The sequence below is a fragment of the Paramisgurnus dabryanus genome, chromosome 23 (assembly GCF_030506205.2).
Source record: "Paramisgurnus dabryanus chromosome 23, PD_genome_1.1, whole genome shotgun sequence".
Classification (NCBI taxonomy): Eukaryota; Metazoa; Chordata; class Actinopteri; order Cypriniformes; family Cobitidae; genus Paramisgurnus; species Paramisgurnus dabryanus.
This window is the reverse complement of record NC_133359.1, coordinates 24141160-24158803: the sequence shown is the minus strand read 5'-3', so window position 1 is coordinate 24158803 and position 17644 is coordinate 24141160. Positions and strand designations below refer to the sequence as shown.

Genomic DNA, 17644 nt, shown 5'->3' with positions numbered 1-17644 from the left:
CAAACATTCAACAAAACCTTCATGATAACACATGCAAGGCAATGCGGTACTTTACTGTACTGAACTGTACTGTAAACCAAACATATTCTGCAGTAAGCCACCATTATTGTCAAAGTGCGTTCGTGGAGTGTTTGTGAGCTTGATCATGCCGCAGTATGTGACGATCACGGTGCTGATCAGATGCATGAACAACATGCACATTGTTCCCGTGGGTAGATGTGTTGAGATCCAAGGGTCCCTCAGAGGGATTTGGGCCCTTAAACGCCACTTTCACTCAGGCTAGAGGGAGCGAGAGAGAGAGAGTGTGTGGATGGAAATGCAGCTGGAAGACACCATTAGGAGAAACTGGGCGGCATTTGAATAAATCGAGTCATTAGGTAGCCGTTTGTGTGAGTTCCGCCACCACCTGACAATCCTGTCGTGTACATTCTTGTTTTTTTCGCTCGTCTCCTGTACGAGAGTCGAGCAGATTGGCTCGTTTGCATTTCTCGGCATAACAGACGCTCGGAAAGACCCCCACCTCCCCCATCTCTCTCTCTTTCTCTCTGTCCCTCCTGCAGTTCGATAGAGCCACGCAAACCTGTTTCCTGAAACGTTTGCCTTCTGGAGAGACAGATTCATCTCTCCACGCCTGCCTGTTCCTCCGTCTTTTATTTTTCATTTTTTATTTATCACATATGGTTCAGAAATTCATCAGCATATGGATCCTATTGTTTGTTGCCCAGGCAAACCTACTGTTATAGACAATAGCTGATGAGTTTGTTTGAACCTTGCGAGAGCCGTCGCGGCTGTTACGGTTTACTCGCCGAGCATGTCGTTCGCGGCGCATTGACGGAGCGCATTCTGTATGTTTGGAACACAACTCGCAAAAACGCTGATGTCCACTGTTTGCATCTACATTAATATAAGTGCGGCATCAACAGAATTATCATACGACTTATTAATGGAATATGTTCTGGATGAATTATACATCAAAAGCCCGCGGGTGGGGTGGAAATGACCAGCGGGCGAAGGATGGAGAGAAGTTAAATATGTAGCATAGGTGGATGCATCATTCATGGACTTCATTAAATATGTAGTGATTAAAGTCAACATAAAAGTCTACACTGTTTACTTTACTGATACTCGTCTTATCCTGGTCTTATTGTAAAAGATCAGTGCTTGATGTACAAACTTTGTTAAACTTTAATCAAAATGTAATACCTTTCCGTTTAATAAAAAACTTTTTCTTTTGGTAAGTTATAGGCCACACACTTTTCACATTTGCAGTAATTATCTGCCGACTGCCATTACTGGCAGATACACTTTAGAAATGACAGTATTACCGTTTGCTGTTTGCCAGTAACTTACTGTAGATTTAAATGTATGTTATTTACTGACAACAGTTTGTTGAAAGTTAAATGAACATTAAACATTAACAAGTCTTTGTCTTTACAGAATAAAACTATAAAATAACAGCCTCATGCAAAGCATTCTGGGAACCAAAACCTGAAGGAAAATACTGAATTTTTTTGTTCCCATGCTGTGCGTGAGGCTGTTATTTATATTTTTATTTTGTAAAGACAAAGACTTGTTAATGTTTAATGTTCATTTACCTTTGAACAAACTGTTGCCAGTCTGTTGCCAATTTAAATCTACAGTAAGTTACTGTCAAACAGCTGCGTAACTACCAGTGGAGGCTCGTTGACTGCTCATTCAAGGGATGCAAATTCAAAATAAGTGTTTCGGAGTGTCGTGTGTGCTTGTGTTTTCAAAATATGTGTTTGTTGCGTCATGTGAACTATGTGCATCACGTGTTTTGTCAAAATAAGTGCCTGCTGCACACGCGTCAAAACTGTTTATGATAAAAGAGACGTTCACAAAATACACGCAAGACACTCCCTTACAACACAAGTCATGTTATAGTAACGAAATTTTCGATTAATTTATTCATGTTTGATTTTTTCCGCTGTAATTCGTGTCTCTGGAGACGGATGTTTTTTTCGTCCTTCCCATCACGAATTTCTATCAATGGCTGTTCATGTCTGTGGCACGACTTTCTTTATTGTATCATTTTATATTTTGTTTTCTCATCGTTCTTTTCTATTTAAATGATTGTCGCTTGGGGTTAGGGTTAGATTCGGGGTTTGCATTAGGATGTAATTTTATGCAGTAGTTTCTACATGTTTTTTGTCCACTTTTAAAACTATTCTCGCCTGGAGTTGGGGTTAGAGTTGGGGTTTGGGTTAGGAAGTCACAGAAAGTGATTCTAACCCAAACCCCAAGCGACAATGGTCAAAAAATAGAAAACAACGATGAGAAAACAAAATATAAAATGACATGATAAAGAAAGTCGTGCCATAGACACAAAAAGCCATTGATAGAAATTGAGCTGGGAAGGACGAAAACAGGACGAAACAGCGGAAATTCGTGTCATCAAACACGAATAAATGAATCAAAATTTTCGTTACTATAACATCACTTGCTGTCAGACTGGGTTGTCCCTTAACAGTAAACTCTGATTACACATGAGATTATGCGAGTATCTGGCAAACGCGAGCGTCTCTTTTATCATAAACCCTTCATGTTGTGAAGAACTTCGCATCGAGCGACCTCAAAAAAAAAGTCACCGGCCCCCACTGGAAAATACAGCATTTTTTTACAGTTTGTATACCGCAGCTAGTTACAGTAGATAATATACAACAATTTATTTGCCCTTTATACAGGTATGTACATGTAGGGATGTAAAAATAAAGATAAATGATTCGTGGTCATACACGATTTGAGTATTAGGTGCTCATCTACAGTAAGAGATTACTCCAGAAACGTATCCTGTCACAGTTGTTTATGTTTTTTTAGACGCTGTAAATTGCTGTTGTCAGTAAAGCTAATTCTCTAGTTTGATTCTTGTTAAGTCTTGTTTGGGTTGTTTTTTTATTATTTAAGAGCTCCCGCTGAGGGGCTTTAGCACTTCAAAGGCGAGTTTGCTGAGCATGGTGTACGCCTCAGGACCGAATACAAACATGGGGAGTATTTAAGGCTCGTATTCACAGACATCATTAAATGATACACAAAACAGCAAAGGACCCATGCAGCACATTCATTCGTGTCCAGTTTAAACAAGCTGTAGTTTAATTCTTTAATTTAGTTGTTCGCTTGTGTAACGCATATATCAGAGAGTTGTAAGAGTTGGGCCGCAGCTGTGACTGTGTGGGAAAGTGTTCACGTTCATGTTGTACAGTCTTGGTTTTTTATCGCAGGTGTGTGTGTGTGCGAGTGACCTTGGAGTGGCAGTGCTTAAACAGTGTGTCAGCGAGTGTGTTGAAGCGTGTCTGTGCCGATTATGAATGTTTCATTACTGCCACCTCAGCCTTTAGCTGTGAGCTTTCCACTAAAGCACACTGACAAATCCTCTTTCTTCTCTCTCTCTTTCTCTCCCTCTCACCAATGGCCGTCTGCTTCCGCTCTCCGCACTTGCTCTGTACTCTCAATTTCTGGTCCTCTCGATTTTCCTTTCCACAGTTTTTTTTCCCCGTGGCTCTTTCCCTGATGAATCTCCAGACAGGAGGGAATAATTGTTCTTGGGGGCGAGCGCTCGTTTTTCTCTCTGTTTGAAAGGCGGCGTGACAGGTATGACGGCTCCTCTCGTCTCTCCGCCCTCGCTTTCTCCCATCCGCACAAAGAGCGAACAAAATAAGTCAAGGTTTACAAGGTCAACTCGTCTGGTGCTAAGCAGAGGTTTCTCACTGGCAGTATTTCGACCGAAACGTCAAGAGACAGCCGAGATAAATTTGGGAAAATGTCCCGGCACACGCGTGGCGTGAAATTCTTCTGGAAATGAATAAGGGAGCTTGTTATCTTATTGTCTTATAATAGCAGGCAAGTGCAAGTGCACTTCATCATGTACGGCCCTGTCGGGTGCGTAAAAGTATGTCACAAACTTTCACACACAAAAAAAGAGTTACGGCAGATTATTATCTCCTTTTTGTGTTGAAAGTCTCCCCACATTTTGCCAGCAACAGAAAGTTGTTGCAATAGACTTTCATTTTTCTCTGTAACTGAAGTTACCAAAGAAGCCATTTTCAAAGCAGGCATGTACTTTGGAAATGTAGTAGCCTAGTTTTAAAGAACAGTTCACACAAAATTTAAGTTATATTAGTTGGATATTTTTTATGCAATAAGTCTTTTGAAGGCGTATTATAAATTTTGAGTCTGAAATGTGATAGTAAGACCGAGTCTTTTGTTTCTCAGCTGTCAATCAATCCTTCTCGCCCCTCTAAACAAAAAGTGTCTTACAATTTCTAAATCAATATATTGGTTTATGTGAATGAGTAGGCAGAATGATTTTTACATAATTTTAAAGAAAAAACTCTAGACTACTAGATTCTGTTTAGAAAAGTCTTGTTAAAACATGTTTAGTATGGGTTTTGTGGACTTACATCAGTGACTTAAAAATTTTGCTTTTTAAAAAACCCCACATAAAATTTTTCTCTCAAAAATACAAACATGTACATACATGTAGCTCATATAATATTGTAGCCCAGTTTGTGCTGAACGCAGTGTTTTGAGACACTTGCCATTATTATGTTTTTAAGTAACTGAAAAAAGACCAAATGTAAGAGCATGTCAGAACCACTGCCAGTGTCCCAAAATGGTCGAACCCCAGAGGGTTAAACACCCCAAAGTGTTTAAACATAAATGTGTGCTGACGGTGTGTGAACACAACAACCCAATGTTCGTTTTTAACCCCCTTTAAACAAGAGCATTCTCGTTAGAAATGCTAATTTGATTCTCTTGTTAATGTGATGTCACACTAACAATCCCCCGCCCACAGCCACTGTCTGACTGGTTCATTTTACCCATTTTTTTATTGTACTCTTTACAGATACATTCAAGACACACCTGAGACTTATATTACAATGGACATAATATTATCCCTTTAAATTGCCAATCTCTGAAAACCTAAAAATTCAACCCATTCTCACTTCCCAGGCGTCAAAATCTGAATCATGTTCAAACACCTTTAGCATCAGTATGAAGATGCGAAGGGGCCCCTATGCATCACTATATTGAATAAATGGGAACTCTGTTGCTTTCATGCTAATCCCTCAGCGTCGGATATAGGCGAAAGGGCATCCCGGAATGTGATGCCGTCACGTTATGTGACGTCAACGTATGCGACGATCTGCAGGATCATGCCGCTTCTGGACGTTAACTACTCAATTTGTTCCAAATTTTTTACCATTGTTGCTTGGGGTTTGAGTTAAAATGACTTTTTGTTACATAAAATTACATCCTAACCCCAACCCCAACCAATAATGGTTTAAAAATAGAAAAAAATTTAGTAGTTACCGTCCAGAAGCGGCATGATCCTGACCATTGTCACATACGTTGATTAGTTGTTCAGGTGTGCTTGATTAGAGCTGGAGCTAAAATCTGCAGGACATCGGCACTCCAGGACCGATGTTGCCTACCCTTGCAATACAATCAAGAAGTAAGTCAGTAAAATCAAACATCATACGTTTTTATGATTGATTAAAATAAACAAAAAATACCGCTATGCATCTTAACACCATGTTTAACTGTTCGCAAACATGCATACATTTCGAGAGCTACGACTGAAGGCAGACTTTTTCGGGAATTGTCCTTTCAAATGCAGGCCCGATCGTAAAAAACACTTTACTTTTGGATCTCACGCTCAAGCATCTTTTTAAGATAAAAAAGTCACAGATACAAAAATAGATTTAGTTACAGATGTTTCTTCTCTGGACATGAAGAAATGTATGATCTAGTCATAAAGATATCTAAGAGTCAGCTACTGGATTTCATAAAACTAACATTGACTTTATAACAGCTCTTAATAAATATTGACCTACATTTTAATCACATGCTAATCTTGAGCGCTGGAGAGGTGACAGTTTATGGATAGCCACGGATCATAAATTTTCCCGGTCGCATCTCTCTATCGAGTGTATCCGTTCCTCCGAGAGATGAGCAATTGATCATATTCATTAAAAATATCTACACGCTTTGGCATTTCACAGCTCACTAAGCCTGTGCAAGTTTCAGAATAGGCTGTGATTATTCCCTTACAGCCGATATTAATTTCAATGGAATAATAAAGGAAATATTACTTGGATTAAATGATTCAAGGATTACACATTTTTTGTGTATTGTTGCGTGGACCCAAATGCTCCCCTGCGGCCCCCTTAGGTTTGTAGAAAGTCTGAAACTCTACAAAGTGTAAGGGATTAACAAACTTTGTACAAAGGTACAAACCTGCAAAAGAGGTTTTTGGGTAAATCTGCTATTATGACGATGTTTATCACGAAAATATCCATATGAAAAGGTGTCTTCACCAGGGTCTGTTTGTGTTTAAGGGTCCCATAGCCTTTTAAAGCCCCAGCTCTAGACAATGTACTGCATAAGCACATTTGATTATGTAGTTAACTACTCTGTTCAATGCGCATCCCATTCGCATGGCATAAATAGGTTACGAAAATTGTTTCCTAAACATTAAAACTGCAGTAATCATATTCTTTTTATATTTTTAGCAGCATTTATTCTCCATATTCAACAATAAGTGGTTCTCTAGCCAGCTGTCTCAAAGCTCTGCTGCGCTATTAAAATCGTGTTTCACCGCAACCCAGGCGTTTCCAGACCCTGCATCCGCGCCGCCGCTGAGTATTGTTTAAAGCCATGGGGTATTGTGGAATAGAATGAGGTCGACCAATCTTTTCAAAACTAATTATAATGTTTAAAAACTAAACACCAGAAGCAATATTGGGCCAATAAAACGGAATTAAAAGCTCATTTCTGCGGGGTAATTGCACCACACAGCGCTGATATTAAACACCTGGCATGTGGTACGGCTTTTTTCCAGTTCGTCTGAACTATTCGCAGATGTGCCGCCCGTCCCGCAGCGGGACGGGACGTGCCGGAATGGTCGGAATTTGAGCAAACTCAGAGGTCGCGGACCGTCAGCTGGAATGATGGCTTTGTGACAGGACGTGATGTCATAACAACTTGAATCCTCTATCTAAACAGGCGGAGGGAACGGAAGAGTGATGCACACTGAGTGTGTCATTGTAAATGGGGGTAGATTAAACGGATACATTGTGAAAGGCTTTCGGTTACAGCCGGGGCTGTACATACAGGAAGTGATACAGACATATAGTGGGGGTCAATGGAAGATCCGTTTACCTCTGAAAGTCACCTTTTGTCTTGCATCACTACGCTGGCGTGTCCTAGACAGGAACATATAATGCATATCAGCATATTAGCAACACTGTCTTTTATATTAAGGCTTTTACGACGGATGTCTGGGTATATTTAAGTTCTCAGTGCATGTATAGATATCTCCAATCTGCAACTAGACAGCCATGTGAGGCTTCAAAGTGAAAAGAGAAATGCATAAAAGTGCAGGTTTTTTAAAATATATACCACGGTGCTGAATACAATACAATAAAAACACTTTTACTGCAATACCATATCCAAAATGGTAATACCACGGTTAGGTTTGTTAGTGCTACAGAATATAAAGATGATTTAAGCTACTAGTTGAAATAGAGCCGTATTGTGCACCGAAGTGAGTTAGTGTGTATAAATTGTTGTTTCCAAGATCAAGGCCGGCCTTTGAAAAACGGCCCACCGTCTCACGCCCGGCGAGCTGAAAGAAAAAGCATTGATTAACTATCAAATGATTCCAATACAATGATCAATAAGCCTCCGTAGAAGAAACGAGAAAAACATCCACTCATGAATCTTCCCATGCCTCGCACACAAAAGCCGTCTCGACTGGACACGCAGGGTCACAGAGGCGGATGAGAACCGTTTTGCCGTTTCTTTTATATCTCACACGGTCGAAAAGTTTAAAAGGGTCTTGGTGATCCCTGAGTATATGTTTGGTTAACCTACACTTACCTGACCCTGTTTTAGCTCGACTCCATTTCGAATATTACTGACCCAGACCGAATGCTTTTGAAGACCTGACTGTAGACTTCAAAAAAAGGGATGACACAAATCTTCCACATTTCAAACGAATTGTACGCTGACTTTTTCCTATAATCTGACGTGTCTCCCTTTGAAGCACCGTTTTGGAGGCGTTTTCTTCCTTTAAACGCAGGTAAAAGGAGTATACTAAAATACACCTATATGTACATTTTGTACTTTTGTATTTAAAATACAAACATTTGTCTTTAATAGTTCCTACAGTAAGATAACTTAAGAACATCTAAGTGTAGGCTACTCAACTGTGCTATTTTAAAGGGGTCCTATTATGATTTTTTTAAATGTCAAATAAGTCTTTGGTGACCCCCAGAGTGCGTATGTGAAGTTTTAGCTCAAAATACACCACAGATAATTTATTATAACATGTAGCCACTTTTTGTAGGAGTGAGCAAAAATGTGCCGTGTGTGGGTGTGTCCTTTAAAATGCAAATGAGCTGATGAAATGCAAACACTGATCGCAATGATCGTGGTTTGTTGAAATTGAAACTCATTTGTGCTGTCAATTATTTGTTTCTTCTATTTTTCTCTCTTTCTTAAATGGCAGTGATGTGGTTGGATTAAGGAGCAGTATTAATGTAATAAGACTCGCTACCTACATCACAAAACAGGTGCAATCTGAATGAGCAGTTTTTTCACATGTTTGTAGATAATGGTTTACCAAAACTAAGTTACTGGGTTGATCTTTTTCACATTTTCTAGGTAGATAAGCACTGGGGACCCAAGTATAACACTTAAACATATATATTTTTTTAGATTTTTACACTATGACCCCTTTAAGACATCATTTATTTTAATACACACAAAAAATCAGTATTCCTGTTTTTTTTTTAAGTGCACTAGGGCAGTGGCTGCAAACTTTTTCAGTGTGCGGCCCCCTTATGTACAATGCATCCATTTGTGGCCCCCAAAGAAAATGGCTGACATCATAAAACTTTACAAAACACAAAATTTGAATTAAACAAATCATATTAATTTATACAACGTATTGCTGTTGGTTATAACCTTATTAATCTGAGGTTTAAATAAACACAATATATTATAAATTAATGTATTTTATAAAATGTCATTAAACTGGGCCCCCTTGGCACCACTGCACTGAAGTATTAACCACACTTTTAATTGGTATATTTGTAGTGCATAACAATTACACTATTACCAACTAAGCACAAAAATAACATTGTACTAAAAATGTAAGTATGTGTAAAAAAATCTAAGTATATTTTAATGCAAGTATTATTAATATTGCCTCCAAGGTAAAAAAAATATTTAACATCATTTTACATCATTTATGAATCCTTCACAATACACAATATGACACTTACTGGCATTAATAAGTCAAAAATAATCATTGAATAAATAATTTTTGGTAAAAATCTTACATAATTAGCTCAAAACTAAACCATTGCTTAAATGTTGTCTGATAATGGAATATCCGTTTGTGAATTCAGATGAAAACTGGTTCATCCGAGATCCATGAATGTAGACCCGCTGAACGTGGTGTTTTTTTAGAGTTCTGGAGGCAAAGATGTTGTTTTTGGGTGTTTGTGAATCAATGCCCTCAGCAGTCTGAGAACAATACGACACAGCTGAGCATTGCTCCTCCTGCTGGGGAGGCAAGAAAGGTCATAACAGGCAAACGGCAGCTTTACAGACTTCCCTGAAGGATGAGAGGACAGAATCCGACAGAACCAACGGTTTCCCAGAAGCCCTTGGAGCAGAAAGCTCAGATGGCATGTCACCTGTGGCACACTGTCAAGATTATCAGTGAATGTTATTATTATTGGGCTTTGTTTGTTCCCAGTGAATGTTTTCGTCCTGTTTGTAGGTCAAGTGGGTGTCAATGGTGGTTAAATGTTTAAGGGCCTATAAGTGGCTGTGGTGCAAGACTTTTCTTTCAAAACAAGCAGTTGTTCTACGATGGATAGCGTTCCACAAATGTTGGTAGAAGGCAGCAAACCAAACATTCTTTAAAAAAAACTTTTTATCCAATCATATATTATCCAAAATATATCATATATTAGATATATTTCTAAAAGAAAGATCACAGAAGTGTTTATTTTTATCTGGAATGTGATGCATAAATTACTTTATACAAAGTTTCACACTTCTATTTACTAGGGCTGGGTATCGATTCAGATTTTCCAGATCGATTCGATTACGATTCACAAGCTAGCAAATCGATTCGATTTCGATTCTCGATTCAATTTTCGATTCTGGCTCTCGGACCAGTTTTTATACTCTATTCAACTCAATGAATATAGATTTAATACAAATACTATATTAATAAAAAGAACAGTGAACAGCAGGTTATAAGTGGGTAATTAATAAAATCGACGAAGCACCTGAAACGCCATTTTAAGCACTGAATGAATGAATGACAGGCTTGCCTCTTGCTCCTTGGTAACATGCGCTAGGCAAAAAAGAGGGTGACATCTAGTGAAGAACACTAGTAATTTGATTAATGTTAATCTTTCGTTCAATGTTTGCAAAAATAAATATGAAAGAAAAAAATCGATTCTGCTCTTTGAGAATCGATTCTGAATCGACCACGTTTTAAAAAACGATTAATCGAAAAATCGATTTTTTTGCCCAGCCCTACTATTTACGGAGCCCCTAATGCGATAGTTTCACGTGAGCATGCAAAACTAAACTTATAACAAAAACTCTGCACAGTGGCATAGCAAGTCTGTCCCGGGCCCATATGCAAAAAAAAAATAACGGGCCACCTTAAGCCAAAGCTGTTTTCTTTTTTTGACGTGGCGATGCATCATGTAAAAAAATTATTTCGTAGTAGTCTACGGCAGCCGCAGAGTGCAAAAAAAAATAAAATAAACGCAAACAAGAAATGACGGAGAAATTAGACATTACGGAGAAATAAGAAATCACTACACATGATATGCATACAAAAATATATTTATTCGCGGCCACAAATAAATTTTTTATTGAAAAATAATTTTATCATTAAAAGCTGGGGCGGGCCAAGGGCCGGGCCCCCTATTGGCCCGGGCCCATTTGCACGTACATACCCTGCATGCCCAGACGCTACGCCACTGACTCTGCACATGAAGGTTTTGCATGAGCACATGAAACAAAATTTTAGATTTTTTACTCTAATGTCACCTTAGGGGCTCGGTATCTATTCAATGCAATCATAGATTTTAAAAAATTTGATTTTTATAAAGTTAATTTTTTTTAAATACACTTGAAAAAAACACTTTATAGTAATACGGAGCCCCAAAGGGAACATGGAGAAAAAATTAAAAAAAGTTAAGTTTTGCGTGCACACGTGACACTAAACTAAACAAATTCTGCACATGAAGGTTTTGCGTGAGCACATGAAAGTTTCACTTGAGCACGCAAAAGTTTTACGTGAGCACGCAAAAGTTTCACGTGAGCACATGAAAGTTTTATGCTAGCACGCGATAGTTTCACGTGAGCACATGAAACTAAATTTTAGATTTTTTTACTCCAGTGTCACCTTAGGGGCTCGGTATCTATTCAATGCAATCATACAATTTTTAAATATTTTTTTAAAAATTTGATTTTTATAAAGTTTATCTTTTTAAATAAACTTGAATAAAAAAACACTTTACAGTAATACGGAGCCCATAAGGGGACATGGAGAAAAAAAAAATTCTTTAAAAGTTTAGTTTCGCGTGCACACGTGACACTATCAAATTTAGTTTCGCGTGTCGTGTGCGCACGTGAAAGCGAAAGTTTTGCGTGTGCACGTGAAACTATTGTGTGCGCACGTGAAAGCGAAAGTTTCGCGTGATAGTTTCATGTGCACACGCGAAACTAAACTTTTTTTGGTAACACTTTACAATAAGGTTCATTAGTTAAAATTAGTTAATGTATTATCTAACATGAACAAACCATGAGCAATACATTTGTTACAGTATTTATTCATCTTTGTTAATGTTAGCTAATAAAAATGTAAGCTTTCATTGTTTGTTCATGTTAGTTCAGAGTGCATTAACTTATGTTAACAAGATTTTAATAAAGTATTTGTAATTGTTGAAATTAACATTAACAAAGATTAATAAATATTGTATAAGTGCAGCTCATTATTAGTTCATGTTAACTAATGTAGCTAACTAATGTTAACTACTGAACCTTATTGTAAAGTGTTACCCTTTTTTTACTCCAATGTCACCTTAGGGGCTCGGTACAGTAAATACTGTAGTATGAAAAATATGAAGATTTCTCTGAATTTTTTCATTCAAACTAGCTTTTCCATACTCTGCTCTTCTTTTTAATACAGTAAACATGTGACATTAACTATATAGAAAACAATATTCCTTTTTTTTTTCAATATTTAAATGCTAGTTCAGTTAGACTGCCAAGCCATTGTTTAAATATTGTGGTATAATTTTGTGTATTATTGTGGCATGAACTGTGATCGATCGCTCTTTATGTCATCCAGATGGCTCTTCCTGTCTCAGTGGGCAGTTCATAGACCGAATAAGCTGCAATGTGGGATTTGTGGCAATGTGTAGGCGAGCATACTTGGATATTCCTTCAGACAATACTGCACACATATTGTACGATGTTACATATCCAATCAGAACTGTATGCATGTGTTAAAATCAGGTTTTTGGCCAAAGCCACAGAGGGAGTTGCATGCTGAGTCTGTGCAACCGAGGCGTTTCCTATCTGTGTTCAGCCATTTGCGAACAATACAGCATGTGACACCTGGCTGGCCCAGAAACACTTCATCTGCGTTCCCACTTTATCTTTCCCGTTATCCGGGATCGGGACGGTCCCATCGGTTCCCACACGCACGTGCGCGCGGACGGACGGTTTAGTGCCACTTCAGGTTTACATGCTTCACATCATTAGCTATCCTCCCTCAATATCAGACAAATAACAACCAGTGCCCGCTCTTCCTCCGGCTAACTCTCTTTCTCTCCCTCGATCAGGGTCCCATTCATTACGCTGTGACACTTTTACTGCCTCTACCTCTCCCAGACCTCACTGCCTCTCTGGAGAGAACAGATAGAACAAGAACGAGAGCGCGAACAGGGAAGAGATGGAGTGGAACCAGAAATAGAGTGGCGTCCCACCTCTAATCCCACACACGCTCGAAAAATACAGGAGGAGAAACTTGTTTGTGTACAGTACGTGCACCATCGTGTGAAACAACCTTTTGTCCCATTCTGAGAACACCTTGTGTGTGTGATGTCTGCACTGTACCAATAATCGTGTGTGATTTCTGCATTGCATCATGGTATACAGTATTGTGTGTGTGTGTGTGTGTGGGAGAAACACAAAGATAGGCCACCTGCTCGGAGAAGGCTACGCCATCTGCAAACGCATTACACAACCCTGTTTGTGCAGTAGAGTTTGGTCTCTGGTTGTGTAACACTCACATATGCAATGATTTAAGTAAGGTATAACCAGAAAATGTTTCGAGAGCGTTTGCATTTTGTTTGTGACGCATACACCGTTGATCATTTGTGCAGATTTGTTGAAGTGAAAGCGTGCTAGTGTCAGTGCTTTCTTAGCCCACCGGTCCGAATTATTGATTCCGGCGTGAATGGGAGGGCCGTGCGTGTTTTATGATTGGTTTCTTGATGTGTCCATTACTCTGTTGGAGCGAGTAATGCGTGTGACAGGCGGTTTGTTTATGGAGTTGTTCCGGGTCATGGTCAAAGCCTCGCTAAACACACACCATAGGAAAGGTTCAGCTCGTGTCACTTCTGGGAAACTCGATCACCCCTGACAGATGACTTTCGCCTTTTTTTCTGCTTTTAAAGGGATAGTTCACCCAAATTTTTTTATTTTGTAATCACTCGCATGTTGTTACAAACCTGTATAAATTTCTTTGTTTTGATGAACAAAAAGGTAGATATTTTGAGGAATGTTTGTAACCAAAATGTTCATGAGCTCCATTCAATTGTACAGTAGGATAAAAGAATACTACAGTATGGAAGTGAAAGCGGCTCATGTTTGTCAGAATAAAGAAATGTATATAGGTTTGTAACAACATGAGGGTGAGTAAATGATGACAGAATTTTCATTTTTGGGTGTATAACTTTAGTTTTAAGGATTCATACATTTGACACGCTATACAAAGTATCTTTATCTATATTTACATGTTGCTTTTTAATGACATAATAGAAAAAGTTTTTGTTTAAAAGCTGGGATTAACTTCCCCACCTTTTTAAAATATTATTACTTTTATTACTTTTTTGGTCTAGATTTATTAAAGGAATAGTTCATCAAAAAAAAAAAAAAAAATGTGTCAGACTTTAACTTTTTTGTTCTGTTGAACGCAAAGGTAGATAAAAAAAGATCTGGGGCACCATTCACTATAATAGTATTGTTTTTTTCCTACTATGGAAGTCAGTGGTGCCCCACACTGTAAAAAGTAAGTTGGATACTTAAATTGGTAACTCTTTGAAATAAATGTTTTATTTAGTGAGAAAATTGATTTTTTTTATATAGTTTTTAAATATTTTAGTTGTCACCAATTGAAGTAACTTATAGATTTTGTACCTTAAAGGAAAACACCACAATTTTTCAATATTTTACTATGTTCTTACCTCAACTTATACGAATGAATACATCCCTATCTTTTATCAATGCATGCACTTTATCTTTGTACAGCATGTTGTGAATGTGTTAGCATTTAGCCTAGCCCCATTCATTCCTTAGGATCCAAACACGGATGAATTTATAAGCCATTTTTTATCCACTTTTAAGATGGCCAAGTTTTATTTTGTGCCATCATACTTACTCGTGTAACAGTTTTTAAATAAAAAAACATAGAAGTGTTTGGTGGCTTCGAAATTCATCCCTGTTTGGATCCTAAGGAATGAATGGTGCTAGGCTAAATGCTAACACATTCACGACACGCTGTACAAAGATTACGCATTAGAAAAAGATAGGAATGTATTAATTTGTCTAAGTTAAGAACATAGTAAAGTATTAAAAAAACTGTGTTTTTCTCCTTAAATTTGAAAACATTTAAGTTGAGAAAACTTACATTTTTAGGTGTTATCATTTGAAGTAATTTTTTTAAGTTGATCCAACTTTTACTTTTTAAATTTGGCAAATGCTTTTGTCCACAGTGCACAACAAGGTATACAAGGTATTTTTATCAGTTTATTGTGTGTTTCCCGGGTTCGAACTCATAACCTTTGCGTTACTAATGCTCTACCACTGAGCTACACAGGAACAATGCCTGCTTTTACAGTGCAGATCTGCTTGGTTACAAAAAATGTGTGTTTAGCAGAACAAAAACTTGAGATGTCAGAATTTTTATTTTAAACTATGGCTTTAAACAGGATGTTATCTTTATAACCTGAAACCAGTTTGACAGGACACAGAAGTCATTGATTGAATGTCTTTTTATTTCTCTTTACAGACAGTGTTACACTGGAATGCTTCTGGCTTAGGGTGGCCCACGGCTCCAAGACTGCCACAAAGCACAACCTCTCCAAAATCAACCCCTGATCAAGACGACTGAAGATCGAAGAGAGAAATAGGAAACCCTTTATCAACACGAGTGCCATTCCTTAGCCTTACCCACAATCCCCTACTACTGACTCCAACCTGATTTCCAGTCAGAGGTCACACCAACAACGAAAAAAACTAATTAGGAAATCCCTGCATGTTTCATGATGCAAAAACAGACGATACACGGAGCTTCGACCATATTGATATTTTCAGACAATAAGGATCCAAGCAGTTTCTCCTTTTTTTGCCACCGACAACCCACCAGTTCTCAAACCAGATGCTGTTTTATTGTACTTTAGTCCAGCATTTTGTAAAAGTTAAAGTATGGTTTGGAGGCTCTGTCAGGAGTTAGAAAAGACAGCATCTTGTGTATATTGTGTACAGGATATCAACACTGGATTATTCTTAAAAAGAGTAAAGATGCCATGTTTGTAAATAGTTCACAAATTGTACATTTCCCCGCATTATGTCTTTGTAGGTTACGCCCCTTGCAACATTTATTCGACATTTTTCTCTGTACAGACACAGGGTTGAAATTAATCTCCAAGCAAATGTGTATTTGTACGCCGTAAACATCCACCCATCTTCATTTAAACATCAGTAAACATAGGGACCCCTTATAGACTCCTCAAACTTTAGTGCTTGTTAAGAAGACATTTATAGAGTGATCTAGACCTAGTTAACCCCCCCCCCCAAACGCAGGATTGAGCGATTACACCATTGAGACGAGAGAAACACAATTGAATTGAATCTCGGCATCTCTTTATCTGCTGAAGCCTATAAGCCCCAGCCGTGTGGTTCTAGTCTCTGATTCCCATCTTCGATTCCCAATGTCCTTGTACAGTGTAGAATTGCATCTTTTCCGCCCCTTGCATCCTTCTCTTCATACCGGTGATGTTCACGTAGGTGACCCTTTAGGGGTCACGGGGGTCGTGAGGCTACAAAGGAGGGTTCAGAGCGCCAGAGGCAGCGTGGATCGCTCCTGGATAAGCCTCTCGCTGAGTTCCCACAGGCTGAGGGCGGCCGCCGGGTCCTGGGCCTGCAGAGAGGGCAGACAGCGGTAGCAGTTGTTGAAATACATCCCACCGAGACCCTCTAGCTCCGGAGCCACGGCACAGTAGACTGTAGTGGCCGCACCTTGTTGCTGCGGAAACACAAAAAGGACGAGATCAGAATACACACACACGCAGAGGAGATAACGGATTTTAAGACTCAAACCGTTCGAGTTCGGAGAAGTGAAAGAATTGTGGGGGATGTCTTTGGGGTCGGGGTAATACCAAAGACCAAAAGTCAACAGAAGCACCCGAGACTAATTTTCCCCCAAAACTGATTTTCAGAGCCTTGGGACCGACTGTGAGTTTGTTTGAATGGAGTTTCTTTGGACCCTAGGCTGTCAACAATTTGCATGCTGTCATATAGGTACCTGCCAAATACTGTATATGAACCACCAAGATGAGGTCGTTTGTGGTGGAAATGCTGGCAAAATGCTGTACTGTATCTTTTCATGGGTTCAGCAGAAAAATCAAGCGACAAATGGCAACAATAGCAAAGACACGCACTTGATGTTTTCTGCGCAATAAGTAGGGAAAAACAGGATATAATATCACAGAAACTGCAACTGAGAAGTATGAAATTGGCAGGTATATTGTATATCTCTTGTATGTCTGCCAAGAAACACAGACAATGGCAAACACACACACACACACGCATCCGCAAAAACAGTATAGTTGTAGATACTGTACATAGCAGAAAGGACGGGCTTTAGGGAAGACATCTGTGGGGCAACCTGCCAAAACTGTCCATTCATCTCATGTCAAAGAAATTTCTGGATGCCACTGAATCAATGGGGACTTTCTGTCACTGCTGGAAAAGGCGTCTACGTATGCACACACTCATTTACACACATAGTTTAAGATCAGTGTAGTATTACTATGTTCAGCAGCGATTTCTAAAAATTGTACCTATTGTACAAGGTGGCAATTCTGTATAAATTTAAATCTTACAAAATGTTAAAAAAGGACCTTACATCAAAGTACTTAAACGTACTGTATGAATTAGCTACTTTGTAAAATACGTATTATGTAAAATACCAATTATGAATGAAGTGTTTGAATATACAACATCCCCTTGTATGCCCAAAGGTCTTGCTCCTTGTTTGATTGTTTACACAAAACAACCCAAATTTTCGCGT

The 17644-nt window shown here is 38.6% G+C and overlaps 2 protein-coding genes across 2 annotated transcripts in view; one reads left to right on the top strand and one right to left on the bottom strand.

The window, feature by feature from the left end:
* Positions 1-15499, top strand: part of mafb (MAF bZIP transcription factor b) — an 88290-nt gene extending 72791 nt beyond the window's left edge. Inside the window, exon 3 of the mRNA XM_065291322.2 lies at positions 15362-15499. The gene's annotated coding sequence lies outside the window, so the exon portion shown is untranslated. The remainder of the gene's footprint in view (positions 1-15361) is intronic.
* wwox (WW domain containing oxidoreductase) overlaps positions 15327-17644 on the bottom strand; it is a 251974-nt gene continuing 249656 nt past the window's right edge. The window contains exon 9 of the mRNA XM_065291319.2: positions 15327-16597. Within this exon, the coding sequence (XP_065147391.1) occupies positions 16406-16597 (192 nt within the window). The 3' untranslated portion in view covers positions 15327-16405. The remainder of the gene's footprint in view (positions 16598-17644) is intronic.